Source organism: Nelusetta ayraudi, unplaced genomic scaffold (genome assembly GCF_046127955.1).
Source record: "Nelusetta ayraudi isolate G7.1 ecotype Tasmania unplaced genomic scaffold, CSIRO-AGI_Nayr_v1 ptg000042l, whole genome shotgun sequence".
Lineage (NCBI taxonomy): Eukaryota > Metazoa > Chordata > Actinopteri > Tetraodontiformes > Monacanthidae > Nelusetta > Nelusetta ayraudi.
In genome coordinates, this window is record NW_027466092.1 from 14692726 (window position 1) to 14719752 (window position 27027).

Sequence of the window (27027 nt, forward strand, 5' to 3'; positions counted from 1 at the left end):
GGTGTCTGGTGGTGGGTCACTGGTGGTGCGTCACTGGTCACTGATCTGTGGTGGTGGGTCACTGGTGGTGGGTCACTGGTGGTGCGTCACTGGTCACTGATCTCTGGTGGTGGGTCACTGGTGGTGCGTCACTGGTCACTGATCTCTGGTGGTGGGTCTCTGGTGGTGGGTCACTGGTGGTGGGTCACTGGTTACTGATCTCTGGTGGTGGGTCTCTGGTGGTGGGTCACTGGTGGTGGGTCTCTGGTGGGGGGTGTCTGGTGGTGGGTCACTGGTGGTGCGTCACTGGTCACTGATCTCTGGTGGTGGGTCTCTGGTGGTGGGTCTCTGGTGGGGGGTCACTGGTGGTGCGTCACTGGTTACTGATCTCTGGTGGTGGGTCACTGGTGGTGCGTCACTGGTTACTGATCTCTGGTGGTGGGTCACTGGTGGTGGGTCACTGGTCACTGATCTCTGGTGGTGGGTCTCTGGTGGTGGGTCTCTGGTGGGGGGTCTCTGGTGGTGGGTCACTGGTGGTGCGTCACTGGTCACTGATCTCTGGTGGTGGGTCACTGTTGGCTGGTCTCTGGTGGCGGGTCACTCCGGCCGTGCCTGTTGGGTGGTGCTGTCGGTGTGATTTCACTAACCTCACTGTAATTATGTTGCAGCATGTTTGCCTCAGTGGCATTTAAATGACAGCGTGCGTGGCTGCAACAGCGAGGGCGCAAGTGTGAAAATTGCACGTTTCTATTCCAGTGTAATGAGGAGAATGGGACTCGTTGATGTGGCGTTCGGACTAATCATCGCTTGCAACGGCGCTGACTGAGATAACAAGCATGGGTTGCAAAGGTTTCCAAACTATTTGCCGCTCTATACGTAGCCTAAAACTGCCTCACTGCGTTAATGTCTTCTTTTTATCTGGCCAATCAAGGTTGCATAGCTGAAATAGAATTAGCACAGCGCAATTCTATCAAGGCGATCTTCCTAATTGTTTGTTTTGAACCTTTTTGGAGGAAATATCTGGAATTCTTTGCTTCTGAATAGCTCTTGTATTCTCCAGCCTGTTGCCACCTCCACTGTAAACTGCCAACTTGTGTCAAAGTCCTCTGTGATTTGACACTTTCGCAGTGCAACTAGCAAATGCATGTCTTCAATGAATGTATTAATTGTAAAGGCTTTTAAGGATCGGTGAATGCCACTGTACACGTAAATAAAGAAAACAATCCAAAAATAGAAATTATGTGCGCATTACATTTCATTCCTCGAGGATACTCTTACTTCTCTGACAATGTCTGCTTCAAATGCTCTACCATCTTTCACATAAAACATAGGAAGCAATAAATACCAATGACTGAGGAAGTAAAAGACTAACCTTTTGTAAAAATCTGAGGAATTTTAGACATATACATTTTTAATGGTAATAATATTGGCCCAAATATTTTTTGATCGTGCATATTCTATTGTGGACCTGTGCAATGAAGATACTGGACATATAGTATGTGTTTTGGTAGAAGGGTAACCCCAAAAACACCAGAGGTACCAGCAGACAGGTTTGGGAAGAAAATATACAGTATGTTAGTCCACTTCAAGGTTCCTCTCTGTGTTTCTCTCCTGCCTCCTCTTTTTCTCCTCTCTGGTCTCCATGTGGCCCGGCGCCCAGCCACCAGTGGGTAGCATTCCTCAGCGTGAGCGAATGAAAAGAGAGGGATCAAGAAGACATGAAGAGGAGAAAAGTGGAAGAAATTGGGAGGGATGAAAAAAGAAAAACGGCCGCAGCCCGTCTCCTTATATAGAGTGATGTTATACGAGATTGGCGACCTTGCTGCCGGGGCGAGCTGCAGATTTCTTTTCCACCATAATGTTTGTCGCTATCGAGCCTTTTTTTGCCCATTTGGTCATAAACCATCCCTGCTGTTTATAGTCACATCCACTCAAGCTTAAACAGGCGTCTGCCGGTAACGAAACTCTCCTCCGCGCCACAAAGTACCACAGTTGGACCGTGCAGGGGTCCACTTAAATATACCCACAGCATACAAAAGCAGACAGCCTTTCCTTTTTTCCCTCCATGGTGGGAACTGCAATGCTATATCTAGGATGTGAGTTATGATGCCTGGACTCCTGCTGAGGTGCAAAAATAAAGGATTTGCTGAGGAAGCAGGGCGAACTCCACCCTGCCCTGCAGCTCTTATTTCTTTTGAGCACTCAAGTGAGTGTGTGTGTGTAAGTATTGAGGCTTGCAGGAGCATGTGTGCGCAAGGCAGTTCAGAGGAGCTTGTGATTGAGTTTGCATATGTGTTTGTGTGTGTAGGGCATCTCCTCTGGTTTGTGCTTGGCAGATGCAGTAGTCAGACTGCGGGCACAGGGACGGATCAAGTTTGGCTCAGTCGGGAAACAAAAGACATATTTGAAGAGCGAAGCCACGCATGCAGTCCTGTCTCTTCTAGTCTGACTGTTTTTTTCTGAGAAATGTAACCTTGCCCTTTTTCTCCACAGTTGTTTTGACTTGTCCATCACTTGTGTACTATTTAATTTAATCTCCTGCAGAAAAATAAATCAGTCGCTCCCAATTGTTTCGTCTGTCTCTCTTATAGCTGCAGTTAAAGTTAAGCAGCCCTCTCGTTAATAAGCCGCAGTCTCACATGGGATCCAATATCATCCACTAATGTGAAAAATGAAAATACTGACTTGTTGTCAACAAGTCAGCAAGTTAAAAATGTAAGAAATGCTCACAGTATCCAAATTCAAAACGATCCAATGGACAAAACCTGGGTAAAGTCCTGCACGCAGTCCAGAATCTCTCACATCCATCTTGCCCATCTCTAATTAAAAGTATTTAAAACCTAATTAATGAGGAACCAAAATCTGTATTTTAAGTAGTGATTAAAGTAGGAAGCGACTGCTGCAGAGCTCCTAAAAAGCAATTATTGCCCCCCCCCTTTTTAAAAAAAAAAAAAAGAAGCAACCCTTAGTCTGCTCTGCTAAAAAGATTGCTAAAAAAAAAGAAAAGAAAAAGAGCATAGATACTGCAGTCGCATCGTTTTCACCACGAGAGGAGCCAAGAACACCAAAGGCCTTTCTCTGTATGGAAAATGTGTTTTTGCTTTATGTTGGTAACTGGCTGTGGCAAAAGTTAAGAGGGGCTCACCGCAGTTCACCACAGGGGATCTCACACTGGCTCACCAACATAAAGCTTTGCGCTGCTTCTATCATCTTAAATGTGGTCTTTCCCAGATACACACAGCAAATAAAGCTAGAAGATTTGAAAACATTTCATCTGAAATTTAGAATTGTTGAGACTTTGAACTCAGGTCCTCATAATTAAGGTGATCCATCATTTTAGTTTAAGTCCATCAAAATGCCACACCATCACAGACAGTGTAGCAGTTTTAGTTTTGAATGAAGGTTTCAACACAGCTCAGGACTCTTTCTGTGTATTTTGTTCATTCAGGGGTCTTTGTTTAAAGAAAACTTGTCACAGTCAGATGGGGAGGTACACAGTCTTTGTTGTTGCAGCAGTTTTTTGGAGAGAGCCATATGTTAGTCATTGTATATTTATCTTTGGGTAATGAAAACGCAGTCATAATAATCCTTTTTTTAAATATCTAATTGTTAGGCCAACGGCTTACTTTGAGCAAATGAGCAAAAGATTAACATTTAACCCCATGTTGTCACAAGGAAAATATCACCCTGCCTTTGCTCTGTCATTTTTGGTGTGTCTGGTTTTTGACTACATTTTGGCAGCGTGTCCTTTTCTGCTTAAAAAATAGAAGAGAGGAAAGAAAAGAAAAAGAGAACAAAAACCTTGGGTTAAGTTGGCAGCTGCAGCCACGAGAAAAGGAAATGAGTTGCTTTTACAAATGGTGGGATAAAACAGTGAAAAATAATAGGCCATCTCAGATTTGGTACAGATGTTGTGGAAAGTATTTAATCCTGTAAGAAGAGGCCAATTGATTACACATTGCCGCGCTCTCGTGTGCACGGCCCTGTGAGGGTCCTGGCAAAGATTATTTTTTTCTCTTCTGCAGCAGCTTTAGAGCTTTCATGCCAGAGCAGTGATAATATGTTTCTTCCTTTGAGCCACTGAGGAGAAACACAGAAACAGTTGCTTCACTTTAGCTGTTTGACTGCTTCTCTTTGGCAGGCATTTTTTGGAGTTGGCGTCCACTTCCAGTCTCCGGAAAATCAGACCTAGAGAAAGAGAGAATAAGAGACAGAGTGAGAGAGAGAGAGGGAGAGAGAGAGAGATCGTCGCTTTACTGCTCACAAGACACAGAAACTGTCTGACCAAAGATATCTGAGAATATTTAAAAGGTGTATAATTAAATCAGTGGCTTTTCTGCTGCTCGCGGAAAAAATGTTCTGAGCGTAATGTACTGATTGAGAAAACAGAGGAGAAATGTGCTCATGAAGAAGAGTCCTCCGAAGCAGCGTTTTTTTCAAAGTCCTTTATCATGCAAATTCACAATAAAAAGTCTTGTTAGCCTATAAATGAACACCCAGAAACAGAAAAGTCTCTTCTCTTTTTCTTTTGCTTTCTCTGTTCTTTACAGAAAATCTGTGTGGGAGGGGAGCCTTCTGTGATGTCACAAAGGGCATTGGTGATACCTCTCCCAGGTTAGTGACACCCTAAACATGCTGTTTACTGGAGACCAGGGAGTTTTTCGGGGGGTAAGTAACAAAGCTTCACCTCACTGTAGTTCAAGATGAAACATAAGATACTGAAGATGATTCCAATACAGAACTACTACATGTGATTTGTCTCTTCATCTGGTTTTCTCTCATAGGTAATGACAAATTTAGAGTTGAAGCCATAAGTGCTCTCATTGTTTAGTCTTGAGCTTGTCTGGGTTTCTCACCCTTGATCCTAATAAATCACACGAGCACCTCTGAAAACCATCACACATTTTTCCAGTCTAAACTGTAGAACACCGACATTCCCATTATTCAAACCCAATTCATCCTCTCCTCCTTCAGCTGCCCGACTCCACTAACAGGAGACTGCTTTTCCGTCGGCGCAGACTCCAACAGGCCGCACAGGCATTTCCTGTGGGTGGGACCATAGAGCAGAGACATTCTTGGGCCAGGCACCTCCACTTCCTGTCTCTGCTAACGACACAAGGAAAGACATAGCGTCTGGGAGCGTTCTTATTTTACACATTGCTCCAAAGCTTTCATCCAGAAGCAGGTTTAGTTGAAATTCCGAGAGATAACCGCTGTTGGGTGTAAACAATTGCAAGAAGTGCAAGGTCAGAGTCCTGTTCCTCAGACTGTGGAAGGAACAGAACAATAGCTGCAGCTGATGTGCCTGGTCAAGATAAAGAGTAGTTTGGTTTTATTTTGCAGTGACGAAAATGGTATTTTCTTATGAGTTTGTATGCAAGATTCTAGCACACAATGGTGGAGTAGGTGAGAGAGGACCTGTCCTCCCAGGGGTGAGCAGCTGGGGGGAAGAAAGGTTTAGCTTTGTCTGCATGGCTTGTTTGTGTGTGTGCGTGACCTAATGTAAAAGGACAAAAGCAGTGTATATAAATGTGAATTGATTGAAATGGACAAGGGTATGTTGTTGTTGTTGTTTTTTTGTTTTATAAAAATATATAAATAAATACCTATAGCCATTTCATTATTTTTCCAGGGAGAAAAGTCAATAAAAATAAACTATAAATAAACTAAACTTAGTTATTACGATTATTTTATCATTTCAGGCTAAAAACTGAAATTACCTTCCTGGTTTACTAATTTGGAGTGTATAATATACTTGCATGAGTAATTTTGCATTTTATTTGGGCTCTGCCAATGATGTCAAGACAACAAATGAAATGGGGGAAACTCCGCATCATTCAGTGAAAAGTCTGCCACTCGAACCTGATGTCACTTCTGTGCTGCATTTCTGTGTTTTTGCTGCCCTCTAAAGGAGAATTGTGAGCATGACGACTCTGCACGTTTTAGACTTAAAACGCCTTTATTTAACACAAACTTATTCAAAGATAAAAACCCACAGAAACATCAAACAATAACTAATAGGAAACATGTCAAAACAATGTGTCAAGTTAACATCAAAATGTTGACGTGTTGAAACAGCAGGACTGGGTTTTTGAAGTCCCATCTTAAAGTAGTACATCTGAAGTGCTCTTCATTTTTTCTGACTGAGAGAATGGAGAAGTTCTATTTGTTGCGGGTACTCAAATCCTGGCCTGTAGGAAAAGACACATAGTCATCAGCAAAATACTTAACAGGAAGTGGTTCGCTGAGCTTTTCACACAACCTATTCCAGCAGAGATATTGCACAGTGTCTTACCGTCCAGGAGTCTCCAGTATCAGAGGAATGTTGTCTAGTCGAGGCTCATTAACGATATCCCGGAAAGCGGAGATTCCAATCTGGCCTTTTCCGATGTCTTCGTGGCGATCAAGATGGCAGCCAAGGCGTCCTGAAGAAGAGGAAGAAAGCAAGAAAACCGTGAGACTTACTTACACAGACATTTGATGTTTGCTTCACGTGTGATAATTCTGCCTGCACCTTTAGAGTCGTTAAGATGGACGGCTTTAAGGTAGTGGAGCCCAACCACCTGATCGAACTCATCCAGCACGGCCTTCACTCCCCCCTCTGCAGCCAGGTCATAGCCTTCAACAACAAGCAAAATGCTCAGTCCTGATTGCACTTTTCATATTTCACGTCACACCAGCGACTATTTGATCAACAAACTTCATCGCGCTAATGCTAATTTTGTCCGACCTGATTGTGAGAGACCCATCAAAGATTGATTTGGATCCGTTTTATGCTCAGACGTTGGGACAAACTGTGACTTTTCCCCTGAAGTTCTATTGTTCTGTTTGTAATCAGGGAATTTGGGAGTCGCAAGTTTTAACCTTTTTTTTGTTTGAAGCTACACACAAATGTGTATTTATACTGTACCTTTGGGGTCATTTCAAAAAATGCTTAGTAGAGGGCAAATACAGGCAGGGAGGAGACTCTGAGACATCTGTTAATTTCGCAATCCAACACGTCGACATCAGGATTGACGCACCTGCTGCAAAAGCGTGGCAGGTGTCCAGACACACGCCAACCCTGGTCTGGTCCCTCACTTGGTCTATGATGCTCCTGAGCTCAGAGAAACGTCCGCCCACCGTGCTGCCCTGGCCACTCATGTTCTCCAACACTGACCGCATGGAGGGATAGACAGAGGAGAGTCCACCATCAATTTTAGGACACAACGCTCGTCACTTCTGACGGCACCAGACAGCACAGTCAGGGCTTCTTTTTTGTGAAGAAGAAAAAGAGATTTCACTCAGGCATGAAGTGTCTTCATGTCATACAAACGGTATATTAGTATGCGAGTTCTGGTGGCATGCAGTGAATCACATCAACGCTGCAGTCAGTTTTGATAACTCAAAGCTACAAATTCAAAATAAAATCTAGTTTTCTTTTTTTCTGATGACATGCAAACAAATGAAAAAAGTGACTCTTCATGACGTAACATTAATTTCAGTTTAAGAATCCTCTGCAGATTTACGAGCAGAAAGTTCCAGTTTCAGTGAAGCTCCTCGTGTTCAGTGCTTGATCACACCATCACAAAGGGATCTGACTCACATTAATTCATACAGGTGGACTTGCTAAACATTTCAGCTTTCAAATAATGAAATTCATTTTTTTATTTTTTTATTTTAAAAAGCACTAAAAGATTGTGTTTCATTAAATTTAAAACCAATTGACAGCTTCTGTTATTTTCACAAAGTGAAAAAAATATTTACTCTGAAGCTACTGGCTGATGTCCTCCTGAACGTGTTGTTTTTGTTTTATTAGACCAGCCAAGCACCTGTGACCACAGCAGCAGTCTGCTGGTGAGCGTAGTTAATGGCCCCTGCTATCTTCTCACAACACTGATCGGCGGTGATGGAGCCCAACGACGACCCAGGGTGGAAGTTGAAGAGGTTGAGACCCAGCAGGCTGCATCGGCTGAGCTCATCTACCAACAGGTCTTGGCTCTTCTGGAAGACATCTGAACGAAAACACAGATGGAAAAACAGCAGGTGCAGGCAACAGGGAGAGTTGCAGTCAGATATCAACACAACCAGGGACCCAGGGTCGAGGAACAGTTGGGAAACATCCATCAGTGTTTGAGCAAACCCTCTTTGGGAGATCCACAGTTCATCAGGTAGGACCCGTGGGGCAGGATGTGAGCCGGGTCGAACCCCTGCAGCGAACACTGCTCCCGGAACTTCTCTGCGGCCTCCTGCTGCAGGGCGGCTCGCTTCCATGACCGCTGAGACCCCAGAAACAGGGCAAAGCAGTTTCCACCCATCTCCACGGAGGAGTGCACGGCTTTCCAAATCCCACCTGGATCACACGGAAGAGCACAAAGTGTGAGACCGCGTGTGAGGTTTTAATAGTTTAGTGATGTAGAGTTGAGACACCACCTTGGATCCTAACATGGGCCCCAATGTATTTCTCATTCCCACGGTTCTTCCTCCTCTTCTCGCCTTCCACCTCCTGGATGTCATCTATCTCACGTTCTGCATCGGCCGCGCATTTCCTCTTGTTCGCTCCTGCTTTTTTCGGACCCATGTTCAGCGCTTAAACAATCACAAACAGTAAACAACACCACTTGTTTGCAAAACTGACGCCGCGTCGAGTTGCCGGCTCTTCGGCGGTTGCTGTTGACGTGCGCAGAGCGGTGGCGGCGCCAGCTTTAAGTGTAAAACTTTTTTTTTCTGAAGGTCAAAATGAGTTTGTGTGCATCCCTCGCGGGTGAAAGGCAGCCAGTCAGCGGGCTTCCAGGCAGCTGCCACACACTGGCCATTGGAGACGCTTCATGCTGAGCAGCAAAATGGCCGCCCGTCAACCGACAGACTCCACAGCGCTTTGAAACGTTCGTTTTTTTCCCCCACCTGCACATTAGGGTTTACACTATTACAACGTTAGTACTTATTTACAAAACCAGTAGCTTATTGCGCGTGTGTTTTCGTCGTCTGCCACTTACTTGACTCTCCGCTCAGGCGTCGCTGTTCTCGTAGCCTCGACGAATGCCTCAAAAAGCTCGGGAAAAAAATCGCACTGAAGCACTTTAGCTACACTGGCTAGCACGCTACCGTCTCTTCATATGTGATTCCTGAGGTGAGTAACGATAGCTGCACCTATGTTGCTCATGTGGAGAACACACTGCGGTGTTTTACTAGTCGTCTATGTGCATTATATTGGAACTCATTCGGGTTGGGGGGCTGGGGGGGATAGAATTCGACATGTTTTGCGCTTGCTATCGTCGTTAGCCTTGTGATTGTGGCAGATGTCCGCAGGTATTAAGTCGCTGCTAGTTAGCTGACGTTTTGTAGCATTAGCAGTCGTTAGGCATTATTTAAGTAGCTATTTTTTGCGCCTCAAGTTAATATGCAGTTTGAGATTTACACGCATTAAACACATCGGTTATTCGATTTGTGTCTGTCGACAGCTACATGGTGTTCTGAACTTGTTAACGGTAGCGCTGCTCGGTGTCTGCGCATTTTAAAAGTAACGTTACCCGCGGACACCCCTCCTTAACGTTTGACGGTAGCTATCGACGAAATTTTTTATCAACCGGCGTCAACTCTGTAAACTGTAAAACATAAACGAAACAGGTTTGGCCACTACAGTAAATCCGTGTTTTTCCATTTAATTCAGCTTAAAGATGCAATGACTTTATTTCTTTGGCGAAGGTTTTTCCCCGTTTTTTGTTTTTTTTTAGCATGGGAGAGCTAAGATCTTGGTAACGCTGAGCTAACAGCTAACTGCGGATGGGGGAGTAGCGTTGACAGGGTTACACGGATGGGCTAAAACTTGCGTATTTCGCAAAGGTCGCAGGGTTTATATCCTCGTTAAAATCGCTTTGGCCCCGGGGGCCTCTGCTCCGTAATATCTCAGAAGGTTGAGGGGTTCGTCGACAAGACGTCTGCATTTAGCTTGCTCAAAGTGCTGTGGTACGAAGCAAAGAAAAATCTTTAAAAGCTTCGTACATAACATTACACACAATCGCACCGTAGTTTGCGGTTCTTAATGTGTCTGTCAGATTCTGTCGTTTGTCTTATTCCGTTCCTGGCTTCAAATAGTGCATGGCCTTCACCAGCTAGCTTGGCTCAGTTGTTTCATAACTGAATGAATCAAACTCTCTGAACCTAAGGCGTTTAGCTATCGGTCTGGTTTCCATAGTCACACGCAAAGTAGGTAGGTCCACAGCCCCGACGTGATGCGCTTGCTGACTAACACACGCACCTGTCGATACAGGTTCAGCTTTGTGGCGTCAAACTTGCGTACGGTTATGCTATGGATATGTATTGTTCCTATTACCTGCAACGGATTCAGGGACATCTTCTTAGTCCCAGGCCTAGAATATTGAACCAGTCAAGCACGTCCTACATTGTCGTATTTGCACAAGTGCGTGTGTCCTTTATAACCATGCAGGAACCATCTGTTTTTAAAAGAGCTAAGAGCTTTTAACAATGTCGTTTGAGTGTCAATCTTTCTAACTACTAAAAGTGTTCTAAAGTGAGGGCTTCATTATATTCAAAGATGGCTAACGCGTAACTGTATTAAGGGCTGTCTTCCTTTTTTGTTCCAGAAGAAAGGAGTATCAGAACTGGAGCAGTAGTTCATGGAAGACAAGAAAAGGAAAAAAGACGAAAAAAGGAAAAGGGAAGCCTCTCAGAAGGTAAGTGTGTTCACAGTGACTTGCAAGCGTCTCTGTTTTGCTCCAGTGCCGTGATCATCTGCAATTTGATGAGCTGTGAGATTCTCGAGCAACATAGTTCTTTAAATGATCAGAGTTTTCACTGTTGGTTAGTTTTAGCGATTTCAGTGGAGAGGCTCATATTGTTGTTCATAGGTTTGAGTGAACGTTGTCTTGAATTGGTTGTCTCGTGTTTTCTCTTTACTTTTCAGGTCACAGAACAAAAAAACAAAGGTGAGCAGCACTGTGACAAGTGTGCCATGTTGTCAAGGGTCTGGTTTGTTTGAGTGTCTTTATTGATTCTTATTATTTTGCAATAGTAATAGTGCTTGAGACGAGGTCGCAAATTAAGCATTTTTTTATTTTATTTATTTATTTTTTTAGACTGATGATTCATAGGTCTGTTTTTTTGGTAACTCTGACACGTGTACACATTTCAAGGAGGCAGGCAATTTACAAATGTGTGTAGTCAAAGGTAAATGGTTGTCACATCTGTCACCAGTGGGGAAAAATGAGCTGAGAGCCGTGCATAACTTCAGCATAGCCTTAAGTTCTCCAGTCCTCGTGATCAGTAACCACATGATGATAACTAACACTGTGTCTAAATTTACAAAGTGAAGACTGAACTAACAACAAAATGAAGACTTGATTAACGACAAACGTCGTCGGCTCTTAACCTCAAATAAACTCTCTTCCTGCCTTCCTCCCTTGCAGTGCCAGAGTTGACCAAGCCTGCAGCATCTGCTCAATCATCTGCCACACAGAGCAGCTCTGCTTCCCCCAGCCCTGGACCAACCCTATCTGCCTCCCCATCCTCAGCCACCTTGGGCCCTGGCGGCGCTGCCACCCCATCCCAGGGCGGCAACAATGCCAAGCGCCCGACTGTGGCCAACGGACAGCCCACCACCTCTTCCATTTCTTCCTCCTCCTCTGGCAGCCCCGGTGCTGCTGGTAACGGCAGTGCAAGTACTGGAGTCCAGGCGCCTCAGCAGCAACCGCGCTACATGCCGAGAGAAGTGCCACCGAGATTCCGCTGCCAGCAGGACCATAAAGTGCTACTGAAGAGGGGTCAGCCACCGCTGTCCTCCATGCTGCTGGGAGGTGGGGGCGGAGCGGATGGCCCCAATGCAAACATGGCTGCTGCCTCCGGTAAGCGTTCAAAAAAAAATAAAATAAAATAAAAAGTCTGTTGAGATAATTTGCAATGTCTCAATCCCAAGTCACAAGCTTTTATAACCTGAAGTTTCTACGTGCCCTTTTTTTTTCTTCTTCTTTTTGTTATGTTTTGGTTTCAGACTCTGGTGCAGCTGCCTCCTCATTGGCCCAAACCTCATCATCAGTTGCTGCTTCTACTACTATTTCTAATTATGCAAATTCCATGTGGGGGCCGAGCTCGGGCAGCCAGACCTCCTCTCAGGGCAGGGAGAAGGTGATTGTTGACGGCAATGACCTGGAGGAGTGGCCGAGCATTGCTGGCAGCGATGGGGGAGGAGCTTCTTTCGCTGGGGTCGGAGGGGGGGGCGGCGGCGGCAGCAACAACGGAAAGCCTGTGAACAGCATCAGTGCCTCTGGCAACCAATCCTCACCCACTACCACGTTCTCTTTGCCCAATGAATGTATCCAGTCGTCCAACAGTGTGGCGTGGGGGATGGCTGCTTCCCAGGGTCATCATAGTGGAGGGAATGCAGTGTCTGCGGCCGGGCCTCTGCTACAACAATCCTCCTCACTTTCCAAAGCTTCCGCTGTGCCAGGGAGCCATGACGCCAGTGGCCCTGTGGACGGCAGCAGTGGGATTCCAGGTGCCAATTTCAATCCAAATGCCAACCCTTCAGCCTGGCCTGCCCTGGTGCAGCAGGACGGGCCCGCCGCTGCAGTCGAAGGAGGGCCGTCTTCCTTCCATCAGCAGGGCCCCGGGGGGTCTCTGTCTGCCAACGGCGCCGCCTCCGCCGGCCCAGGGCCGGGGAGCGGCGCGGTCGGGGTGCTGGGGGATCACCCACCTTTATCTGTGAATCAATCAAGCACCTATCAGCGCCAACTTCACCAAATGCAATCAAGAGACAGAGAGGTTGGAGGCGGAAAGTGGGACAGTGAATCAGCGGGACCAAAAATCGCAGGGGGGGAAGGCAGCGGGGGAGGAATGGAGCGTAATGTCAGCGCAGGCGAGGTGAGTCTGGTGGACCACAGCCTCGCCTCCTCGTGGAGAGGCCAGCCTTCTTACCCTGCAGCTAACTCTAAAACGGGTGCCTCAAGGACTGATGGATGGGAGGGCGGAGGAAGCGGCACGGGGGGAGCCGGTGCTGCTGAAGAGGACAATGGGACCTCAGCTTGGGGGTATCCCAGTTCCACTAGCGGGGCTAATGCTTGGGGCAGTGCTGGGACCGGTGGAAGCGGTAGTCAAACCTCCGGGGTATCTCAGGGAGGGTGGGGGTCCTCAGGAGCGGAAGGCGTCCCCGGATGCGACTGGGGGGCAGGAGGCTCCGCCGGCGTCGGCGGCGCCAATCCAGCAGGCGAGGGGATGGGCGGAGCCAGCAGCAGCAACAGCAGCAGTAGCGGTGGCAGCACAGCCGGCAACGTGGCCGTCACGACGTCCTCTCCCCCGACAGCCACCACTACGACCAGAGCTTGGGACAATCAGAAGGGAGAGGGTGAGATGGGAGAGTGGGGTGGGGGCGGCGAACGACAGGGAGCACAAGGAGGGTCCTCGTCCAGCGGCGGGAACTCCCGCAGCGGCAGCTGGCCCAACAGCAGTCAGAATCGCTCTCGCCACGCGGCACCTAATGCAGAAGCTGCCTTACAGAACCTGCTCAGCCGGTCCGACCTCGACCCCCGGGTCCTGTCGAACACGGGCTGGGGCCAAACCCAAATCCGTCAAAACGCATCCTGGGAATTTGAGGAAAACGTAGGACAGAATAAAGGGGGATCATCGTTTGCGTTGAAACAGGCGTCTTCTGCCGGCGGGTCCTCGCACTACTCTGGTGGGCCGAGGACGCAGAGTGGCGATAGCATGGGCCCTGCTGGGGCCAATCCAGCTGTGGTCCCACCTGCAGGGTCCTCAGGAGGAGAGGGCTGGGAGAGCAGCAGCAACAGTAGCAGCAGTGGGGCGTCTCTCTCTGGGAGAGCGCCGCCATCTTCAGGCCCAAACAGAAATCTAGGCGTCTCACAATCTGGGCCGGTGACTATAGCAGGACCCATGATGGGGTCCGGAGTAGGACCAGGACATGGCCAGCAGGGTAAGGCTACAGGCTGGGGCGAGGGAGGGATGGGCTCTGGGGATGGCAAAGAAGCCAAGGGCTGGGGAACTGAGGAGTGGGGGGGGGGCAGCGGCGGGGGCAGTCGACGAGGGAACGCCGGAGGGTGGGGCGACCACCAGGGCGAGTCGGGCAGCGGAGGCTGGGGAGGAAACCAGGAAGAGAAAGGGACGGGGACTTGGAAGGCACCGGGAGGGAACGCAGGTGGGTGGGGCTCAGTGCAGAAGGCGGGGCCCGGCAGAGAGTGGGGGGGCGAGCAGCAGTCCAAATCAAACAGCGGCGGCGAGCGGTGGGACGACGAGAGGAAGCACGGCGGAAACTCAGGTGGGGAGTCGGGCGGCTGGGGGAACTGGGAGGACGGCGCCCCCAGGAGGACCTGGGGAGCCGGCGGCACAGGGGGAGGAGGAGGGAGCGGCAGCGGGGGGGTCGGCGGGGGCGGGGGGCCCAAGCCCCATCAAAGTTGGAGCGGAGGCAACAAAGTGCACCAGATGCCAAACAGCTTGTCGGGCCCCGGCGCCGGCCCGCAGGCACAACTGCAGCAGCAACAATCACAGCCCCGCAATCAGCACCCACAGCGGCAGCAGGCGCTGGACCAGGGCGCAATGCAAGGGGGCGGGGGGAGGAAACCCATCCCCCAAGCGCAAAATCCCAACCAAAGCTCAGGCTGGACCTCCGGGCCCATCCCGGGCGGCTCTGGGGGCGGCGGAGGTGGACCAGAAGCGAGCGGCTGGGAGGAGCCGTCGCCGCAGTCCATCAGCAGGAAGAACGAGATCGACGACGGGACATCAGCCTGGGGAGACCCGACCCATTACAACTACAAGCCAGTCAACTTGTGGGACAAAAACAGCACACCTGCTGGCCAGCCGCCGCACGGTCAAGTTCAGGCTCAGCAGCAGCAGCAGCAGCAACATCAGCAGCAGCAGCAGCAACAACAGCAGCAGCAACAACAACAACAACAACAGCAGCAGCAGCAGCAGCAGCAGCAGCAGCAACAGCAGCAACAGCAGCAGCAGCAGCAGCAGCAGCAGCAGCAGCAAGTACCCCCGATTCAGCAGCAGCCCAGCAGGCAGGCTGCAGGACTCGGAGGTAACAGAGAATTCAACTCTGGCCACGGACCTGGAAAAGGTTCAGCGATGGGTAAATATGAATTGTTTATTTCGTCAAAGCTACAAAGCAAATCCAAGTGCATTGATCACTTTAATAGTGGCAACTTTGCCAGTCAGACAAGGAAGTGACACTCATACCGCCTCGCCTCAAGATGGTATCAGTCTCTCACTCATTCATGCATCACGTGTGAATGTCAGTTGTTATTTTGATATAACGTGACTGAGCTGTGAACTTTGACAGCTGTTAAAAGCTGCAGCAGTAAAAGAAGAAAACACATTGGTTAACTAAACGCCCGTCTGCTCCACGAGGAAGTGAAAATGAATGTGACGCTCGCTAGCCTTCCCCAAGTTTCCATCTGGACCCAGACTGTCGATGCTTGTGCGCAGGTCCGTCGGGTTGGGGCAGCACCTCTCCAACCAGTCCCTCAGACAATGGCACGGCAGCTTGGGGGAAGCCCAGCGACGTCCCGACCGGCTGGGGAGACCCCGATGATGCCGGAGAGAAGACGCCTGGCTGGGGAAATCCTCCTCCCAACCCCATCAAACCTGGTTAGAGGATTCGATGGAATATAACCCAATTAAATCACCGCTAATTATCATCGTTAAACCTTGCAAAATTGAATCTATTGAGTGTTGACGCGCCAACCGATTGGAGCCCGGAAGTGATTTTCAAGTGTGCGCTCATGCAGGTCCAAAGTCTATGCAAGATGGCTGGGGAGACAAAGACATCTCTGTCGCTGCCTCGCGCCACTCCAGCTGGGAGGATGAGGAGGAGGGAGGCGGCATGTGGAACAGCGCCGGCTCCCAGGGAAGCGGCTCGTCCTGGGGACAGGGAAGCAACGGCGGCTGGGGACAGAGTCACGTCGTCAAGAAGCCCGGCAACAAGGTGGCGCACTCCACACGTGCACAGGTTCTGTGCCCCAAAGAAGTAGTTATTAGTCCCAGTATCTGCGTTTAAAAAAAGGTTGAAGATTGAAGTAAACAATCATTTTAATGTCATGTCAGTCAGCGTGTGTGTGTATATATTGTACACATTCTGGTTGCTCTCAGATCAAGGTACTGTTATTGATCTCATAAATAACATTTCACATTTGATTACAAGTCTGTGGACATTACAACACCGTTATGAAATGGTCATTGTTCGTATCCATAGCCTGCTTATATAACGTAAAGTTCAGTGTTGTGTGATACAGTGTATATATTTTTCCAACTTTCCCGAATGACTCTTTGTGTTCATTTGTGATTCGTTCTCTTCGAGAAATATTTGAATAAGCTCATCTGAAATAGCAACCAGCAGCGAGTTGATGTGATAAGTTGTTTTCCCGATGTCAACTTCACAATTCACTTCAGTGGCACCAGGCCCAAATACCTTCTGTTCATCTGTATCCGTTTATTGTATTGGAATGACTTTCTGACTTCAGAAATCTAAAGCAACGCGTCTTCAGCTACTTTTCCTCTTCTACAATTTGAAAGATCACCGTTGAGAGTATTCCTTCCTCTGAATGTGTCGGCAGGGTCCGGTGAAGACTTGTGGAGACTCCTGGATGAGCCCCATCAACAGGCAGTTCTCCAACATGGGGCTACTGGTGAGCCAGAAGACGTCTTGACTTGTCATTTTGACTGTGGCTGTTTTAACGCTGGCCTTCTGTCCGCGCAGAGCGACGACCCCCCTGGTCCAAATATTGAGCTGGACAAGAAAATGGATGTGGATAAAAGATGCATGGGACTGAACGATTACAACAGCGACATGAGGAAGGCAGGAAGGGGCGGAGGGATGAACGCCTACCGTCCACCCGCCTCCAAAGAGGCGGCGCCGGGAGACGGCGGCTCCTACTACGACAAGGTGGTGCCCCGCCCTCACTCCACAGTCCTCTGTGTCCCACGTCCGTTCTGGCGTCTCGCTTTCATTCCGTCTTTTCTCACTGTTCTTTATTTCCTCCTGTGGTTCTCCCTTTGTCTTCTCGATTTCTCCTCCCCCTCCACCACCACTCACATTGGTCTGCCATTGGCTGTCGCTGTGACAGGCCTTGCCTTTGACCAATCAGGATTGGTGCCTTGGGGAGGAGGGTCCTTGCTCTCTGTACTCACCACCCACTGTCTACAAGCCCCATTCCCTCTTCAACCACACTATCCCCTTTAGACAAGTAAGATAATAACTCTCCTCTTGTTTCTGTCCTGGTGTCCTTTTTGCACAAGGTTCTCCTGGTTTTTCCTGTCAACACTGCCCGCTTGTGTCCGCCTGCTTTTTTTGGTTTTTCTTCACCGTGTTGAAAGTGTCTGGTTAATCCAATCACAGGGTGGCCACAGCATGTTTGGAAGCGGCGGAGGAATGGCCCAGTCACGACACCAGCCAAGTGTTCCACCGATAAACCAGTCCCCAGGGATACGAGCGCAAGTGCCTCATCAGTTCCTGTCACCACAGGTAACACACCACAGGTCTTTCAGGCTGCGTTGGGTTGAAACATCCAAGGTGCACCTGTGTTTAGTGAGTACTAGAACTGTAGTAGTAGTAGTAGAGTAGTAGAACTGTTAGGCTGCGTTCAGACTGCAGGCAGATCTGATTCAAATCAGATTCCTTCTCAAATCTGATGCTTTTTAGGGTGTCCAAATGGGATGTGGCTCTGTTCAGACTGGGCCACAGTATTGACCCATCTGACAGGTTGATATGGCAACAACGTCAGAGTGGAGCCGTCGTCCAGCGCGGGTAGTGTGTGACGTCATATCATTGCGACAGTGGCAAAAACTAAATGGACTCGTTTTGCGATCCATGGCCTGGAGCTTGGCTTGAATGGAGTAACCTGCCCACACACTGATGAGCCAATGACTTTCCTCCTCTGTCTAGGGACTGCTGTTTGCTACTGCTTCTGTCTGCTCCATTATGTTGCAGCTCGGCACCTGGACTGGCGCTGTCTGGTCTGACGCTTTGGCTCTTGCGTCGTGTAGAGTGACGGCACGTGACACTCAAAACCGATCTGGGTGTTCACCTCCCGGCGTCGTCATTATAAAGTTACAAACAAGAAGCGAAAACAAATCATTTTTGTTAGACTCGTTTATTAGGATGCTAATAAATTTCATTCCGCATTAGTGTATTTTGTCAGTGGAGCAGCGGTCGCAGTTTCCCACATATGAGATTAAATGTGCGACGTTGCATCCGAAAATTTTGCCAGCCACCGAAAATAAAGTCGTCACCACCCTGTCCCACCAGTCATTACTCCTCGTTCGGATCCATACGCATCTGTCTGGTTCCGCAGCTATCAGACCAGAGACAAATACTGCAGCCCTCTTTCTTCTCCATGCTGCTCTTCTCTTTAGTCGGCGCTCTAAGACCATTAACCGGCTTTGTCCACAACTTCCGATAATACGGACGAGCTGCAGTAGAATTAAAACGAGTGACTTGATATAGTCCGCAAACAGGAAGTAGATTCTTATTCGCTTTAAGGTGAAACTAGCCGTGGTTTTGCGCTTTACTGCCCCTAGTGGTTAGAAATGCACTAATGCGATCACAAGTGGCACGCTTGAGACGCATGTTAATGCTATGTGCGAACAGATGCTTCTAGATGCGTACTTTGTGATACGATCCCCCGAAACAGTTGCAAGTGACCAAGTGCAAACGGGGCCTTAATCTGGATGGGCTCTGGATGGCTGGCAGTCTGAGTGCGGCTTTAATGAAGCAGACAGAGGACATGCCGTCATTTGATGTTGGCAATGTGTGAAGATGGATCGTTGCTACATCGAGACTTTTTGGCTGCAGCATAATGATAGAATTGATGCAAATTGATATATTGACAGTGCAGTTGGTCGCTGTCGTGTGTAGCCGGGTGTCACCTCATGCATTCTGCCCAGAGGCTGTCACACTGGTGAATGCTCATTAATGCATTTCTGTATATGCAGCTCCATCGTTTTTAAATCACTGCACTCTTTTATTATTATCATCGCTATTGTGTTTTGCTGTTTTTCCGTTATTCATTTAGATATTTTCCTACTTGCCACAATTTTAACTTACATTTTATGCTGCTGGGCCTGACTTTTGACCTTGAAATGAAATGGGTACCATAGATGTCACTCTGCATTTCTAGCCCTTGAAATTGACACAAATCCCCAAGATTCACTTCACTTGACCTCTCATCTGCATTATCTTGTAAATTTACCAAATCTCCACGTCATCCTGTCAGCCACTTGCTTTTTTTCCTTCCCAATGTGTTTGATGTTTTTTTTTTTGTTCTCCATGAGATGGCCCAGCATGACATTAATTTGTCAGCGCTGTCCCTGGAGTGCTTAATCACTGTTTAGGACACTGCTGACCACCATTCTCTGCTTAGTTCCTAGGAATAGAGAGACAAGGATGTCAAGGATACAGACGTTCAATACATTTGTCTCTTGCGTCGCTTGTTGAATACTCGGCGCTGCTCTGAACGGGGAGGAGCACATCAGTGCGGTCGTCTGCAGCAGCAGCCGAGTAGTAACAAGCGTGCTGTGCTCGTTTTGTGCCTCCTCCAGGTGCCAGGCTCCATGCTGAAGCAGATGCCCCCTCCCAGCGGGAGTGTCGGGGGAGTTGGCGGTGTGGGCGGAGTGGCTGGATTGGGAGGCGGGGTCTTCCCTCCGCAGCTTTCGCCACAACAAATCGCAATGCTCAGCAGCATCTACCCGCCTCCCTTACAGTTCCAGCTGGTAGGAAGAGATGCTTTGCTTCTGTCTGCTTTATTTTTATTTATTTATTTATTTTTTTTAAAGTTATTATTAGTTGTAGTAAGTTGATTACAAATGATAAGGTTAGGTCCAAAATCCAACCCTTGTGTTTATCTCACATTGAATCATGGTAATTGTTAGATTTTTTAGCCGTTGATTACTGCAGTGCAAACTCCTCACCTCTCTCTCTTTGTGTTTGTCTGCGTTCAGGCGTGTCAGCTCCTCCTCCAGCAGCAGCAGCAGCCACAGCAGCAGCAGCAGCAGCAGCAGCAGCAGATTCTGCAGAATCAGAGGAAGTTCACTCCTAACGTCAGGCAGCAGACAGACCCCCAGCAGGTACCCGTCCACAGCAAACCCCCTCCCCCTGCGTTTTCTGTCTTTTCTTTTTCTCCTCGGTCAACCGCCCTGTTCTTGTCCTGTGTGCTCAGCTGGCCAGGATCATGGCCGTGCTCCAGCAGCAGAGGCAGCAGCAGCAGCAGCAGCAGGCTGGGGGCTTAGGCGGCAGCTCCAAACTCTCCCCTTCCCACCACGGTGGGATTGTCGGAGGGGGTGCTAAACTGCCCGGGCCCGATCCTCTGAGCCACCCGGGCCTGGCGGGATCCGTAGCCGACCTGCACCAGAAGAGTCTCGGACCTTACGCTGGTTTGTGATCGCATTGAAAACGCTGTTATTTGAAATGGCGGACATCACTTTTTGTTTTGTTTTGTCCCATGACAGTGGCTTAGTCACATCACTCCTGGTGTTTATTATTGACAACTTGACTTGTTCCCTGCAGGGTATGGATCTGGTGTCAGCCTCCCAGGACTGGACCTGGGGTCGGCGGGGGGCATGAAGGAGTTTGGGGGGCAGCAGTCCCGCTTTAAATGGATGATGGAGGGACACAACTCACCCGACACCTCCTCGCCAGAAAATGCATTCCACAAAAATGGCAAGTCGCGTGTTTTCTGCTCATCCATCGTGTGTGTGTGTGTGTGTGTGTGTGTGTGTGTGTGTGTGTGTGTGTGTGTGTGTGTGTGTGTGTGTGTGTGTGTGTGTGTGTGTGTGTGTGTGTGTGTGTGTGTGTGTGTGACACTTGAGGACGTGACCCACTATCAGGCACGTAGTGCTAAGGGGGTTAGATGTGAAGGTGATTGGTTAATTTGTCTAGTCCTGCTCTTGGCTGTGATGTCATTTGGGACTCGCCCGGGTTGCGCAGCCTTGCCTTCACACTCATCATCAACCTTCCAGGTCCCGTCACTCCAATGAAGATGCCCGGCGGCTTGCCGTACTCTCAGTACGACATGATGGTTGGAGACGGCCTCGGTGACAACTGGCATCGTACGCCAGGCAACAAGATGGGTACCAAGCTTTCCACTGCACCCAGCTGGCCCCCTGGTTAGTGCCACACTGCAGATAAACTCATCTGTCATTCAGGAGATTCAAGCGTATCGTGAAGAGTAAAAATGCAAAGCAGCATAATGTATTTAGTGGTGTGGCAGTGAGTTCACCTCTGAGCTTCCGGATTGACGGTCACCCTCTCGCCCCCGGCAGAGTTTCAACCCGGCGTTCCCTGGAAGGGAATTGACCGCGTCGACCCTGAATCTGACCCCTACATGACCCCAGGGAGCTTGATGGGAAATGCAGTGTCCCCAAACCTCAATGATACTGAGCACCAGTTATTACAAGATAACACTGGTAAGCATTTTCTTCTGGCTTCAGCACCTTAACATTCTTGTTACAACCTAGTAATTACAACACAGCAGAACGGAATGTTCAGCTCTGACAGGTTGGACAGTGATTCCTACCTTGTTGCACATGATTTACAATTTATGTTAATATTTGTCAATGTATTTCTGTTTTAACTGTTTAATTAAGCATAAATAATTTGCGCACCAACTACATTGATTGATCATCAGCCACTCTAAAGAAGTTGGGGATTATTCCTTAAAAAGAAAAAAAAAAAAAAAGAATTAATGTATGTTGACTGATTGGGTTCATTATTGGCTGGGAGTAAAAGATGAACACTGCTAATGGGTGCCCTTTGTTCATAGACTCCACCCCTCCCCTCAACACCTTGCTGCCTTCACCCGGTGCCTGGCCCTACAGTGCCTCAGACAGTCCCCTCAACAACGCACACAACTCAGGTAATTGTCACGCAGTAACTCACGTCTCATCTGCAGGCCGCTGTTTGTTTGGGCTCCAGTAAAGACTGCAGTTCAAACTGTAACTGCATGCTTTAAGAACAAGCTTTTTAATCTGTTGAAATAATAGTAGGCATATCGTCTGAATTTGAAATGTGTTGCAGTTTCATTGAGGACTTTTTTCACACATTAGCTGTGCAATATCCTACTGACCAGCTTGTAAAACCTGTTGAATCAGGAGGCATTCCTACAGTGACCTTTGCTTAGCTGGATGCGTCCACATGTAAAACAAAGTTAGAGAGCTGAAGTAAGAACCACAGAACATGTGAAAAACTTCACTGCCGTTGACATTGAATATCACACGTTAATTACTGTGCCTTGCTAGAAGAACAGCGTCTTGTAACCTCTGGAAGCCCTCTGCTCTCCGGTAGCAGCTATGCTCCACGTCTGATTTCCAGTTGAGTCATCTCTTGAATGACTTGTGTGCCCTCGTGCAGCAAAGTACGCAGACTACAAGACCAGCTGGCCCCCCGAGCCTATTGGACACAAGTCCTGGAAAGCCAACCGAGGCAGCAGCCAGAGCCAGCTGTCACGCCCACCCCCAGGACTAGCCAGTCAGAAGCAGCCGTCACCGTCGCCCTGGTCCGGAGGAGGCCCTCGATTGGCCGGCCGGGGCTGGGGAAGTGGCTCAAGCACTAGTGGTAACGCATTCATCCATTCATCCATCCATTCATCCATCCATTCATTCATTCATTCATTCATTCATTCATGTTGTTTCCCCACTGTGCTGTGCTTGCTTCATTGAGGCACAATATTTGTCAAACTGCTCTGTTCATCTGTCCAAGACAGTAAGAGAACCATGTGACCCTCTGAACTCACAGGAAGTCATGGAGCGACTAACGTTGATTGTCTTTGTTTCTATTTCAGGCTCATCCTGGAGTGACGGCAGCTCTCGGGAAAGCTGCTGGTTGGTGCTCAGCAACCTGACACCACAGGTACTAAACTGGCTCACTCTGCTAAACTCTTACACTCCCAAAAATGGGTTTGTTGTTTTTAATGTGCTTCCCTTCATCTGGATGTACGTGAAATTTCCTTTCTGAACTGCATATGCAACACTTTGCTTCTGTGACTTTCCCACAGATTGATGGCTCGACCCTGAGGACCATCTGCATGCAGCACGGACCTCTTCTGACCTTTCACCTTGGCCTGACCCAGGGCACAGCGCTGATTCGCTACAGCTCAAAACAAGAGGCAGCCAAGGCCCAGAGTGCATTGCACATGTAAGAAATAGTCTTTTGACAGCAGAGCATCTTTCATTGTTGACCTGCATTGACTTGATACGAGTCACCGCATCCCTCAAGGTCCAACTGAAAGTGATGGCAGCATTTTTAAGTGTTAGCATTTGCAATCTGGTATCATTTTGAGCAATTTTTGAAACATTGTCCACCTGTGACACATTATAGTAATATATAATGTGTTGCTTATTCCAAATGAGGCACATGTAAACCCGTCAACCTGCAATTAATCCGGTTTGTGTGTGAGATCTAATGTTTGTAGGGATCCACACTATCAGCCAGAAGTTTGGACACACCTTCTCATGCAATATTTTTTAATCTTTACAACTTTCTCCACTGCAGATACTGAAGACATCAAATATATGAGCCAGATATGTCATTATACAGCAAGGAAAAACACCTTCAATAACTCTAAACATGCTTTTTATGAAAAAATTTGTTTGAGTTGTTTTACACTTGGATTGTTTCCTATATCATTCCATGTGTGTTCATACGTAGTTTTGATGCCTTCAGTGAGAAACTGCGACGTCAATAGTCATGAGAATGAAAGAAAAGACATTAAATTCATAGGTTGTGTCCAAACTGTTGACTGGTAGTGTATTTAATCCAAACGGCATCATCATTAAGATTTCAATCATATTCTTGTCTAAACCTTTTTTACCTTAGATGTTCTGGTTTGCTAATTGTGTCCGAGACTTAAAAAACCCAATTGAGTTCATTCCTATGTATTTCTCTTCTTCAATCTCCAGGTGTGTTTTGGGCAACACCACCATCTTGGCAGAGTTTATGAGCGACGACGACGTGGCTCGCTACATTGCACATTCCCAGGCAGGAGCGGCCGGAAGCGGCGGTGCCGGCTCCTCGGGGGCGGCGGGGGCGGCCTCGGCCGTGGGCGGGGCCAACGCCAACGGAGGTAGCTGTGAAAGAGGCGGCGGGGGTGGCGGTGCCTCGGCGGGCGCGGGAGTGGAGGGAAGCTCCGCGGTCGTCGGGGCGGGCAACGGAGCGAGCGGGCATTCCAGCACCGGGTGGCAGAGTCTGGACAGCACAGGCAGCTCGTCGGACCAGTCGGTCCCCCCAGGGCCCGGCCTGGGCATCTTCGCCCAGTGGAGCAGCAACGGGACCGGGGTGGGCGGGGCGGCCGGCGTGGAGAGCGCGGGGCGGGGCTTGTGGGGCGGGATGGGCGGGATGGGCGGGATGGGCGGGGCCGGCTACCCCAGCAGCAGCCTCTGGGGCCCCCAGGCCCTGGAGGACCGCCACCAGATGGGCAGCCCGGCCTCGCTGCTGCCGGGCGACCTGCTCGGCGGGGGGGCCGACTCCATCTAGGCCACGCCTGCTAGCCACGCACATACAACCATTTCACAACCAATTTGTCATACGCGTGTCACACTCTCAATTACTGACACGAAGAGATGATGTTAGTCGAAGCTAGACTGTTCACCCAGACGTGCAAACACTCAACATTCATGTCACACACACACACACAGAGTTACATGCAGTACACACACACACGCACACACTCAAAACGTTTTCACTTGTAAAGCCGTGTAACTTAAAATGAAGACGACAGTAAAACTTGAATTGGGGGAGAGAAACAAGTGAGATCCACTCGACTCTTAGGACTCAACTGGACAGCTCTTTGTCTTTGACAAATCCCACCATCCGCATACAGAGACCCGATAACTCAGGCATGCACTGTAGACAGGCTCAGCCAGAGTCAACAAGTTTAGCTATTGCTGTTCATAGTGTGCCACAATTTATTATTATTATCTTTTTCTTTATCCTTTTTTGTTCATTTGTATTTAATGGTTGAATCTCAAAAAAGTCAGACTTGCAGACTGAGCCTTTGTAGACCTGGCTGGTGTTCCTCTGAGTTCTCACTTGACGGGAGCTGGAGAGAAGGAAGGGGGGGGGGGGGGTACCTGGAGTCAGTAGACACGTTTGGACGGCGGTGCCACACTACTGAGTCAAAAATGGACGATTGGCATTTTGTTTGCGCTCCAGAAAAAGAAAAAATGTTTGTAGAAGGTACCGACACCTTTGCCTTGGTGGAAATGCAGCATTACGTGGACCCAGGGATATACAAAGATTGTATGTGTGTATATACATATATGTCTCGCTCTTTCTCTACATATATATATACATATATATATATGTATACACACACGCATATATAACAACACACACAGATGACATTAGCCAAACTTGCACTATATCCCTCTGGGTTTGTTGACAGAACTTCCACAGATCCCTCCATGTTCTTTTTGAAACAGAGCTCCAACTATTTTACAACAGCAGTGGCCTTGGCTCACACCCAGTGGCCGCCCAGCCTCGCCCAGCCTCGCCCGCCTGCCCGCCACGTCAGCAGCACCGCACCGCACCGCACCACCCTCCCACCCTCCACATTCACACTGCTTTCGTTTTTTTGTTTGCCAAGCAAAGTTGTTGACGTATTGTCGGTTGGTCATCCTTTTTATTTCCGGTTTTAAAAGAAAAGAGAAATGTGTGAAACATTGTGGAAATCCAGAGATGTCCCTTTTCTTTGCCCTTTGAACACTGACCTCGCTATTTTATTTTGTTTTATTTTTGGGTTTTTTTTTTTTTTTTTTTTTTTTTTTTCTTACTCAAGAAATCAAGTTGGTTATTATATATTGTCATGATGTTGATGACTATGATCACTTACTCGCTGTTCAAGGTGCCCTCCTGCCTGCCTGTGTGTGCATGAAAGGAGCGATGACAGTATGGCCGAATGGAGGACAATGTGATGAAGATAATAATATCAGGAGTGTCTGTGTTATTGATACAATTCTGAATGTTTCTTTCTTGTCCATGAGAGATTTGTGAGAAATCAACTGTATGTGTGTGTGTGCGCGTGTGTGTGTTTGTGTGGGCTTGCTTTTGAACACGTATCTGCTCTAGTGAGGGGAGTGAATAGATGATTATCTGACAGCTTGCATCTGACTGAAAGGATGTGTGTGTGTGTGTGTGTGTGTGTGTGCACACTTGTGTATGTTTGTATGGATGTGTATGTTCTGTCTGGAAGTTGTGATATCTAAAAGAGAAAAAAAAAACTTAAAAAAAAACAAAAAAACATTGGCACTATTGCATATGTCTCTTAAGTTGTGTTTTTAGCAGCATTTTGTTCCTGTTTGTGTTTTTTGTCGTTTTTGTTTCTGCCAAATGCAATAAGAGAATTTGTTTTTAAGACGAAGCAGCCAACTGACGGCATTTCTACTAAAGATGCCAAATCCTACCATACCAAGCTGAGCTGGAACAGTGTTTTACAGACACATTAAAGACATTACCTGTTTTACCTTTTTTTTTTTTTTTTTTTTTTTTCTTGTGTATCAATGTAAATTAAGTCATTCTTTATTATCACTCCTGTTCGGGATGTTTTCATTATTTCAGATGTTACAAAAAAGGAGAGGAAATTAATTTAACGCAGAAAAGAACAAGATAATAAAAGTTGAATTGAAGTCTGCAGTCGTGTTTTGACTCAGTCTATTGAAAGAAAATTGTTAAGACTGATCATGTAGCGTTGATGGGTTTTGTTATTTTTTTACGTAAATTTTTACGGGCAAGTCTTTGGATTAGACCCGGCACATTTGTTGATTTGGGTTCAATTCCAATCAGTGTGTGAATTCCCATTTCCTGTCTCAAGTCAAGTAGACGTTAGAAATGTTGCACTGTGAAACAAATAAGGAACTTGTGTTTTTTGCTGCTAAAAAGTGAGATTGAGAACTTGCTGTGTATTCCTTTTTCTTGACAAATCCCATCTGAATATTGATGCAACGTGTTAGTTGGTGAAATAAACCACTTTTTCAGACCATTAAATACACAACAGACTACAGAAGAAAGGTGGCCTACACATCTTTTTTTGGTTTCCTGTCAAACTTGGAACTAAA

General features: G+C 47.9%; 2 protein-coding genes across 2 annotated transcripts; one reads left to right on the forward strand and one right to left on the reverse strand.

Annotated features, from left to right (window-relative positions):
- Positions 1 to 5915: 5915 nt before the first annotated feature.
- Positions 5916 to 8547, reverse strand: LOC142893827 (putative endonuclease 4). Its single transcript, XM_076034753.1, has 7 exons — positions 8392 to 8547; positions 8102 to 8311; positions 7791 to 7973; positions 7002 to 7133; positions 6494 to 6598; positions 6275 to 6404; positions 5916 to 6170 (listed from the first exon to the last, which is right to left on the reverse strand). Exons 1-7 carry the CDS (start codon positions 8537 to 8539, stop codon positions 6110 to 6112), a joined length of 969 nt encoding a protein of 322 aa, XP_075890868.1. The 5' UTR covers positions 8540 to 8547; the 3' UTR covers positions 5916 to 6109.
- A 400-nt stretch (positions 8548 to 8947) lies between these two features.
- On the forward strand, positions 8948 to 26863 carry tnrc6ba (trinucleotide repeat containing adaptor 6Ba). The gene is made up of 22 exons (XM_076034762.1): positions 8948 to 9088; positions 10566 to 10652; positions 10883 to 10904; positions 11385 to 11819; positions 11966 to 15055; positions 15412 to 15573; positions 15714 to 15910; positions 16539 to 16610; positions 16682 to 16867; positions 17049 to 17168; positions 17321 to 17446; positions 19522 to 19692; positions 19921 to 20046; positions 20139 to 20352; positions 20486 to 20638; positions 20938 to 21084; positions 21241 to 21384; positions 21741 to 21833; positions 22328 to 22531; positions 22758 to 22825; positions 22971 to 23110; positions 23875 to 26863. Exons 2-22 carry the CDS (start codon positions 10596 to 10598, stop codon positions 24446 to 24448), a joined length of 6501 nt encoding a protein of 2166 aa, XP_075890877.1. The 5' UTR covers positions 8948 to 9088; positions 10566 to 10595; the 3' UTR covers positions 24449 to 26863.
- The last annotated feature ends 164 nt before the right edge of the window (positions 26864 to 27027 follow it).

Coding starts and splice junctions, on each gene's coding strand:
- LOC142893827 (XM_076034753.1), bottom strand. CDS start 8,539: ATGGGTCCGAAAAAAGCAGGAGCGAACAAGAGGAAATGCGCGGCCGAT. Junction 7,974..8,101: donor CTGTGGATCTCCCAAAGAGG/GTTTGCTCAAAC, acceptor GTTTTCGTTCAG/ATGTCTTCCAGAAGAGCCAA. Junction 6,171..6,274: donor ATACTGGAGACTCCTGGACG/GTAAGACACTGT, acceptor CTTTTCCTACAG/GCCAGGATTTGAGTACCCGC.
- tnrc6ba (XM_076034762.1), top strand. CDS start 10,596: ATGGAAGACAAGAAAAGGAAAAAAGACGAAAAAAGGAAAAGGGAAGCC. Junction 15,911..16,538: donor TCAAGAAGCCCGGCAACAAG/GTGGCGCACTCC, acceptor ATGTGTCGGCAG/GGTCCGGTGAAGACTTGTGG. Junction 19,693..19,920: donor CTCCCTTACAGTTCCAGCTG/GTAGGAAGAGAT, acceptor GTCTGCGTTCAG/GCGTGTCAGCTCCTCCTCCA.